This window comes from Augochlora pura, chromosome 10 (genome assembly GCF_028453695.1).
Source record: "Augochlora pura isolate Apur16 chromosome 10, APUR_v2.2.1, whole genome shotgun sequence".
In the NCBI taxonomy this organism is placed as follows: domain Eukaryota; kingdom Metazoa; phylum Arthropoda; class Insecta; order Hymenoptera; family Halictidae; genus Augochlora; species Augochlora pura.
In genome coordinates, this window is record NC_135781.1 from 32,941,772 (window position 1) to 32,951,586 (window position 9,815).

Sequence of the window (9,815 nt, forward strand, 5' to 3'; positions counted from 1 at the left end):
AACCGGGGAATATTTAGACCATGAGGCGTGTGAGATCGGGGGAGGAGGAGGAAGCGATCGGAAGATGAACGAGAGGGTCTCGCTCTCGCTCGAAATCGCGCGAACTCTCGCCGATCTTTTAAGAATCGATGGAACGGACAGGAAAGGGGAAAAGGAGAGAACACCGACCGGGAGGGCTTGGAGGATCGGAAGCGTTGAAGGAGCGTGGAAAGCGTCGGGTACCTGGGAAACCCCATGGCCTACTCTTGTATCTCGATCCCTCGATCGGACGGGTGGGTCTCTCTCCGCGCGCCTCTCTCCTCGCGCGGAACTCTCGTGCGCGCGTCTGTCCGACTCGCACACGGTCCCCGATCTACTCGAAGCCACCTGTGCGTGTGTGTTCTTTCTTAAATCGACTCTCTCTCAGCCATCTTATGGGTTGCCGACTGTGTATTCGTCTTGCGTTGTTCTTGATATTTTTCTCGGTATTTCTCGGTTCTTTTTTTTTTGTTTTTTTTTTTGTCTCGGCCCTCGGAGAAAGCCGGTTCCGGTTAACCATCGGTTTCGACACGGCTCCCTCTCTCTCCGAGAAGGAACCGTATAACACACGGATTTTTAGCTGTGCGAGCGTCGACGAGGGGGGGTTTTCTCAACACACCCGCTGTCCACGGCGTGCGATCCCGTACGGATCCCGTGCTGATCTTTCACACGTGCACCGACGTGCCCCCGGCAACGACGGCCTCGCGGAAGCCGGGTGCAACAACTTACCGGTGATGTTGTCGCAGAGTATCCGCGACGTGATGATTCTGCCGTACGAGCTGAACAGATTCTCCAGGTCTTGTTGCGTCATGTTCTTCGGCAGACCGCTCACGTAAAGGTTCGCGCCTTTGATCGCCTCGCTGCTCGGTCTTGCGTACGATACCTAAGGCAGACGCATCAATTATCGTCACCACCGGCCTTTTGCCCATTCGCTATCGCAACTTATATGCCCCGGACGGAATAACAAAATGATTGTTCTTCTTGCCCGGTGCCTTTGTTACAGGCGTCGGGGGGACGCGGCAATTATTTATCAGAGACTGATTCACCGAAATAATTTAACACGTTCGTCGCGCGACAATTAGACATTACTAAAATCCCCGCATAATTAAAGCAATTTAATTAATTAAAAAAGAAAACTAAAAAGTTCATATTTAGCTCGAGTATATTGCAATAAAAATCAATTTTCAAAATTGGTCAGAAATTAATGTCACCCAGATATGGGCGACGCGGCGACGGACGTGTTAAACATCGCACCGGTATGTACACTTATAATTTTTTATTATCTATATATATCTACATGTGGGCTATTATTATTATTATTATTATTATATGGTATTTCACAGAGGTCGCCGAAAAATACCAGCACAATAGGCGCCATCAGTCTCCGATTATTAAACGACGAGAGATCCTGCGGAAGTCGAACGCGATTTGGCCGCGCCGTTGCCCCGTTATCGATCAGTTGGTGTTGCGCGGTTCCCGATTATAGACATTGGCAGAGCACAATAGGGTGTTGTTTGCTCGCCACGGCGCCGATTTGATACGAATTCGCTAGTGGGAGACAAATCGATAGGGAACAGATAGCGCGCGGCGACTGTATCGTACCAGTAGAGAACGTCCAGCAATGGACACACCGAATAATACCGTTTCCATGAGCTTGCACGTACCCGCCCACGTTTCCCAGTAGAAACTGCCTTGAATGGGGCACGGCCGGGCAGCATTGTTCGCCACGTTTGTACTGGCACGATCGAGTAGAAACGGTCAATAACGCGGGACACGGCGTTGCCGGCCGTTTCTTTCATACGCTAACAATTCCAAACGATCGCGGTTCCGTGTCCGTCTTTATCCGATCGCGACGGTGCACTTGAAATTGTATTTATTCGAGGCGACGCGCGTCGTCTATTTCGAGGTAGAAACAGTTGGCAATAAGCGGTCGAGTAGAATCGGTCCGTAATGGACGGACCGGGACGTACAGGTGGACGGAATTAGATTGGCGCGTTACGAACAAATTATCCCTATTCGGTTCGGAATCGGTCGCAGGATTTATTTGCGATAAATTTATTCGCGCGACGGCTTCGGTAAGTATCGGTCAATAATCGGAGGGAATCGCGCGCGTTAACGTCCGCTTTAGAAATAGAAACGACGTGTCGGCCTCGGTCGATTATCAAACGTTTCGCCTTTAAACATGCTGAAACGCGAAGCCGACCCCTTCTGCCAATATTCGCCGAGGCGTTTGGCCACGCGACCAACATTCTCGGACAACTCTTTTCCGCGAAGGTGCGATAACTGTCACGAAAATCGCGCGCCCGGTTAAATATCGCTGTGCCAGCGCCAAGCTGTTTCTATTATTGCGACCCGTAACCCCCGCGCGCGCGCGCGCGCGCCGCGTTGCGTCCAGGACGCGCATCCCCCGGAATTATTTCGGATAATCGTTAGCGTCGGATCGAAAACGTTCGCGGCGCGCGTTACAGTGTTGCGCAAACCACGGAATCGGAGCCAATTCCTGCAGAAACTCTGGGAGTTTCACGAAGATCGCAGAAACGTTTTATGCGATCGCAGACGGTAGGAAAAGCGTGTCACGTACCTTGATCGTTTTATTCTGCAGACGAAGGCCGTTGAGCGTGTTGATCGCCTTCTCGGCGTCCTCCGGCCGATGATAGTTGACGAAACCATAGCCCAGGCTCTGTCCTGTAACACATAAGCACGGAGAAACGATCAGGATCGCGGTTTATTGAATCGCGAGCTATTGAGAACGCGCGCGACGAATTACGAATTACTCTAGACCCTTTATTAATGTGAATTTATAATATTAATTTGCGTTACTTATAATTCCCTTCTGTTATTTTTATTTTATTTTTTGGCAATTTTAGGTCTAATAAAATCTCTCTGTTATATTTATTACATACCTATATGTATACCTATAAACTTGCATACCTGTATACCTACATGTCAATTTATAATTTTAATTTGCCGTGGTTATAATTCCCTTCTGTTATTTTTATTTTATTTTTTGGCAATTTTAGGACTAATAAAATTTCTCTGTTATATTTATTACATACATATATATCTATATACCTATATAATTATATACTTGTATACCTGTACACCTTGCTCGTATTTTTCTCCTCGCTTCGAATCATACGAATATACGTATGTTCAAAGAGGAACGGCAAGAAGAATACACGTGTAAACACCGTAAACGCGCACTTACGGCCGGTATAAATAATGACCGGTGGCCGAATGTGTCGAGCTCTTCTATCAGCTCGCTAGATTAACAAACAGACCCGCGGGAACGCGGCGATTTCGACCGAGTTTACTAGAAGATCGAGCACTGAAATCGCTGTTCGCAGCGAGCACCCTTGAAGACGGCAATGTTTGTCGACAGTCTGCGCGTGCCGCACAGTGGAACTGAATGAAAAACTTGCGTTAAAATAAAAAGAGAACGCTCAAGGTTGAATAATGTCCATACTCTCTATTTTCACGTATTCTACACATTTCTAAACATTCTTCTATTTCCCTTATTATAAACGTTCTTCAATTACCTTATTCTAAACATTCGCTGTCATTGATACGAATGCTATAGTATCGAATGCTTGTGTATAATAAAATGTAATAGTTCAAGCACGTGGGGTAAAATGTGAATAAATAAACTTTAAATGCTATGATTAATTTAAAAATAAATCTATGTATCAAGTCAAATGTGAAAGAGTTCTAATGCAACTCCCTATCATAAACATTAACTTTCTAGTTTCGCTTTAATTAAATAAATTGCTTTAATTATGTAGAGATTTTAGGTGGTCGATTGTCGGCACTGAACGCGTCAAGGTAAAGAGAGCCGCATCGCTCTGTCTCGGTCCTGTCAAAATGCCTTTGATTTTCAGCATTCTTCATTCAACCCCCCACTTCGGGCCTCTCTCGTGACCATTTCGCGAAGAGGAACGAGCGCCGGCGTACACAGGACGTTCCGACGTGTCCGACGCAACCGGAATCCCGCGTGAAAAGACGAGTCTCCGTAGAACTTCGGCGCGAATGTGAATTCCACAGTTCCGGGACGATTTCTACCGGCCGCGCTTTCGGCCGCGAATATTGGGACACCGCGAGTACTCGATGGCACCGCGGCGCTGCCGATCCTCCATTCATCCGCAGCCGAAAGAACGTCTCCTCGGTGTTGGTACAGCGAACACGGTTGTACGGCCCTGAGATCTCGCGGCTCGACGGCGAGGTCGAATATAAAGAGCGGCGATGCCTGAAACCAAACGAAACGACGCCCCCGCTACTCGCCCGCTAGAAATAGCGTCGCGACGTTCGCGAGCACGTGCGCGCCCCTCTCTCTCTCTCTTCCTCTATTCGTCGGTCTCTTTCGCTCCGTGTTTAGAGCCGCTGGGAATTTTCGCCGGCGGCGTTCGCGCCCAGGATTACGACGAAAAAGGAGAGAGCCTTTTTTCTCCTATTTCTTTGCTTTTCTGTATTTCTCTTTTCTTATGTCTCTTTATCTCTCCCCCTCTCTCTTGCTCTATTTCTCTCTCTTGTTCTGTCGCTCTCTCTCTCTCTCTGCCTCTGTACCTCTTCTTCTCTCTTTCCTTTTCTCTCTCTCTCTCTCTTCTTCTTCTCCATATCTTTCTGTATCTCAATCTCTGCCTCTCTCTCTCTCTCTCTCTCTCTCTCTCTCTCTCTCTCTCTCTCTGCGAGTCGCTGGACCCCGCGTAGCCCGGTGAAAAAGCTCGTAGAACGTACACAACGTTGCGCAATCCTCCGTTGCGTTACACGCCGTCAACCTTACGCGCATGAACGCAACGTTCCAGCTCGATAAAGCCTCACGCGGTGCAGAAGAACGATGTTACACGTTGTTTTATTTATTTATATATTTATTTATTTATTTATTTATTTATATTGCAATATTATTATTTATTTTTACGATGAATTTGCTCTTTTCGTTTTAAACCAAAAAATCGGTGGAAAATAGTGCAACGATATTGTGAAATTCTTTAAATATTTTCAGTATTTTTCTATCTATCTCTACGTGTCTAAAATCCATAGTCTAGTAATGACTGTCGTCGAACAGAGAAGAGAGCCGAGTAGCAAAAGTTAACAAGTAGGAGTCTGCGAAAGAAAAAAGCAGCATACGAAAAGACAATGGCCGGAGTTAAAAAAGCACTGCCGAACCTTGTGTCTTTGAAATTGGGTCTAATCTAATAATTATGTAATCGATTAATTTATTTATTTTACCGTAACATCCAGCAGCCGTTTCAGCAGTCTTTATGCAATCGAGAAAAACGACGCCTTTCGTTTCCGATCGTCTCAGAAATTCAGGAGCAATGGTAAACGATGCAGGCTCTCCATATCGTAGAAAAGAAAGGAAAAGAACGTTCACAATCGATAATCGCGTTTCGTCCCCGGGTCTGCTGGCCGGGACTCCTCAGTAAGGCGAACCTAGCAGACCCTGCCTTAGACGCGTGATTCACCGATCAGTCGATTCCTTGCTTATTGCTTTATCATGGTAATTGGATGTCAAGAAATCCGATCGGCGCGATGGCTTCTGAATTTCGATGTTAAATTCCTCGTTCACGGTATTTAGCCGAATGGTTCCCGTTCCTTGGAAACGGTTCCCCATCGGCCTCACCCCGTCCCTTCCTGCGTCTAGGATTGCATGGATCTTCCGACGAACTTGTGCGTCTTCTTCCGTTCCTACGAGGGATTTGTTTAGTTCTTTTTTTTCTTCTCCTCGATCTACAGATTCGTGCTCGTTGTGTCCTTGGTGCGTGTTTGTTACCGTGTCAGGCTTGTGCTTCCGCAGTTTAGTTTCGATTAGCGTAGCTCTCGCTTTCTCGGCAGTTTCATTGTTCTGCGCGCGCGACACTGTCCGCGCTGGAATTCGATTTGAAATGGTTCGAAGCGTTTCGTCCCCGGGTCTGCTAGCGGGACTCGTCGGTAAGGCTAACCTAACAGACCCTGCCTTAGACGCGATCATCTCTCGTTCTCTACATTCTATTTTCTGCTTTTTTTTTTTTTTATTGGAGCTCATCTTTTCGTTGTTTATTTTTCTCCCTTTTCCTTTCCTTGTTTTCTATATTTTCAATATTTTCCTTTTTCTCTTCTCCTTATTCCTTATATTTTCATTATTTATTTCCATTCTTTTTCTTCTCCTTATTCCTTTTATTCTCATCATTTCTTTCTTTCTTTCTTTTCCTCAGTCTTTGTCTTTTCCTTTTTATTTTATTTTTTTCTATTCCCTTTCTTTTCTTTTTCTTTTCCTTTTCCAATCCTCTTCTTTCTCGTTCGCGCAACATCGTTTACCAATTCTCCTCCCCGTCGATTCAATTGCGCGCCGCGATCGAGCGTCGCCGTTAAAAACCGCGTCGACACGGACATTTACGAAATCACATGATTTCCGTGGAGCGACGTCGACGCGGGAGTGACAGCGACACACACGCGCACAGCACCCCGACATCTGGCATCGACAGGTGTCCATTGGCAGAACGGGCCGATTCTCCCGTGTCCATCAATTTCGTCGGCACACGGGCGTCGAGCTTTCGAGAGACGGCTCTCTCGCGCGACTACAGATCCGACCGATACCCTAACAGCTGTGATGCCCCAACGGCGAACGTAGGGGGCGAGGGTCGAAGGGACGACCGGCCGGTCCAACGGAGACGGGATAAATCAACTTCGAACGCCGATGCTCGCGATAAGTATTGATTCGCTGATGAAACAGCCGATTATAGATAACACGAGATAGATGGGGCTAGAGCTTGTTGTGTTACTGCTTGGTAATTATTTTCACCAAGTTTCATAAACGATATTTTATTTTATGCAATTTTTATTTTCGTTTTTTAGTGTAATATTTTTGCTTGTGATAAAACGATTTTTTCATCGGTAATTGAATTAAATTAATGGAATTAGTGAAGTCTGTTTCCACGAGTAATGTGATTTGACTAGATTCGACTAGATTTATCTAATAAATTTTATAGATTTATATCTAATAGATCTAATAGAATTTATAGATTTAACTCGACGTGACTCAATTTTACTTAATTACTGACTCGATTTTACTGAATTATTGACTCGATTTTACTTGATTTTTAACTCGATTTTACTTGATTCTTGACTGGTTTTGACTCGGTTTGAGGCGAGTCGACTCGCGAAGAAGATCCTAAAAAGAGTAGCACGAAGGTAAAAGAAGACTTACCAGTGAGTTTGTCGCGGATCAGCTTGCAGCTCTCCACCTCGCCGATACTCGAGAATAGCGAGCGGATATCATCCTGTGCCATGCTCTGGGGCAGGTAATTTACAATAAGATTCGTCTTGGACTCCTCCTGCGGGGCCTGTCCGAGGGTGGAGCCGCCGTTTTGTTGCACGATCGTGTCCATTCCGTTCGACATCATTGCACTCTCCTACCGGCACCTCTCTAACTACGTACGAAATCTGAAACGGACAGAAACGGGCAAACGTGTATTACGGTGCTAAAAGAGGAAAAAAAACCGTATACGAAATGCGACGTTGTCCGGCTTCTCTGCCCTGCAATATACAACGCCGGCAGAAACGCGGACAGACTGAACACGCTAAATTTCGGCAGCACGTTCTAGTTGCAAACACATTTTTCAAATATTTCAATTAAATTCGATAACGGGGCCGAACAGGTTACAATTAGGCGCGTGGCAGCACCTAATTCAGCGGAACAAAAATGTAATTTAATGAATGAAATATCGAACCGATATTCGACCGTGTAAAAATTTATCTAGATAGAAATTTATTCGAATGAAGTGGTATTTAATGTTGTCGAAGAAATATTGTTCGAATACAAATTTATCTAGATAGAGATTTAATCGAATAAAATAGTGTTGGATACTGTCGAATAAATATTTATTAGGATAAATTTTATTAATCGAATACAGATTTATTTAGATGCAAAATTTATTCGAATAAATATTTCTTCGTGCAGGAATTCGTATGAAAAATAATTGATTCGCATCAAGATGCTAGAACACAAAGTTCTTTTTCATAGTTTATCGTCTCACTTTTTTCTTCATGTTACTGCATCTGTCTTTTCGACAAATTTAAATAAAAACTTATTTGAATAGAAAATCCTTTGGAGGAGAATTATTCGACTAAATAGATAGAACGATTTATGCCGAGTAATTCGCTACTCGAAGCTAGTACAATCGACAGCGAATAAAATTCGGATAAAATATCCGACTAAAAGACACCCAATCCCACAATTATCTCAAATAAATATTTATTCGAAACAATCCTAATACAGTCGAATCTCCAGCGTAAACGCCGTTGCGACGAGAGGATGTTCGAAGGACGTAAAAAAACGTCCCGCGAACCAAAACAACGGTGCTCGTCGTTGCACAAGTCTGGAGCGACGCGAGAAGAAAGAAACCGTACAAGTGACGAAAGAGAGAAGGCAATAGGCGAGGTACGAAAGGTGGAAAGAGGATAATCCCATGGTTTTTGCGATCCCGTACAGAAGGAACGAGGCGAGCGAGCGCGCGCGCGCGCGCGTGGCAACACAGCCAGTTTTTCCATCGCCGAAACAAAATATTTGTGAAGCACTTCTTCGGCCGATCCCGTTCGATCGGAGAAGAATTCGTGTTGCCGCGGGACTTCCTTCGTGTTGATGGCAACGGTCATCCGACCCAGAAAACAATGTTTCAGCAGGCGAGCTAAACGCCGCGTCGATTAAACCGTGCGAGGAAAAACCGATTCCGTGTTTCTGTCGTTGCGGTAACAATGAGAATTCGGCGTTTATCGGACGCGTGGAAACCGCTCGTTACCGGCTACCCAGGATTAAACAAGCGATTCTTCAATCCTCCCCCCCTTATCGCCGGAGAACACAGCGAACTTCCACTGTTTTCTCGTAATTAACGTTTGATCACTTGCCGAGCCGCGCGCGCGCGCGCTGCTTCGTCACGCGATTGCTTTCTATATGCGGAAACGATGCCTGCCGGTGCGATAAGTCACTCGAAACGTCACTGTTCTACCTTCCCTCTGCTAATTTGTTCATTTATATATCTCTTAATATAATATAACATGTTTCAATATAATATCTTTAGTATAATATACCTTAATATCTTATTTCTTAATATAATATAATATAATATATTTCAATATAATATTCTTTAATATACTTTAATGACTCCCCGAACACGTTCGATACATAAATAAATAAAACTGTGCCACCAGAGCACCCGTACCGCGCAGATTCACGGAGGAGCTTAGGGGAGTGAAACGAAGTCGAATGTTGGTGGTGGGATCTCGCTAAGACATTCGTCGGCGGCAAAGTGGAAACGGCCAGCGATGCACAGACACGCTAAAACGTCGCGATGGCGGGTGCCGATTAATTTCCTTCCAGGTCTCGCGCCATCGTCGTGCATCGCCGTGAATAATTTAAGTAGAATAAGGGGACTCTCGTTCAAGCTTCAAGAGACTCTCTTCCTCAACCCTTAACACGCGAGGACTTTGACTTACCCCCGTTTTTTGTCATTAGTCCGTACATCTCCGCTATTCCCCTCCGAGCAAATTAACACGTTCGGCTAGCAGCGTGCACGGTGGTCGTTGCATTTATCGTGTCAAATATATTTTCTACCCCCATATACTACTTTGTACTATGAATATAAATATTACTAAATTGAAGAGATATATGGTAAATTATTTTGCAGCGTGTATACCTCAATTTGTTCCGAGTTTTGTTTATTCTTATTGTACTCGCGCGTTGACGAATTATAAAATAAATTAAATGTTCTTTAAATAGCGTTCAAAGTGTTACAATTTCACGGAATTATATTCACCAAAGATTTCGT

At 44.8% G+C, this 9,815-nt stretch overlaps 1 protein-coding gene across 10 annotated transcripts in view; it reads right to left on the reverse strand.

Moving 5' to 3' along the window:
* Window positions 1-9,815, reverse strand: part of LOC144476619 (ELAV-like protein 1) — a 38,646-nt gene that overhangs the window by 15,698 nt on the left and 13,133 nt on the right. For all 10 annotated transcript variants that reach the window (XM_078193749.1, XM_078193747.1, XM_078193745.1 and 7 more), the window contains exons 2-4: window positions 7,199-7,434; window positions 2,600-2,703; window positions 748-901 (exon numbers count right to left, since the gene is read on the reverse strand). In XM_078193749.1, coding sequence (XP_078049875.1) covers window positions 748-901; window positions 2,600-2,703; window positions 7,199-7,394 — 454 coding nt within the window. In that variant the 5' untranslated portion in view covers window positions 7,395-7,434. The remainder of the gene's footprint in view (window positions 1-747; window positions 902-2,599; window positions 2,704-7,198; window positions 7,435-9,815) is intronic.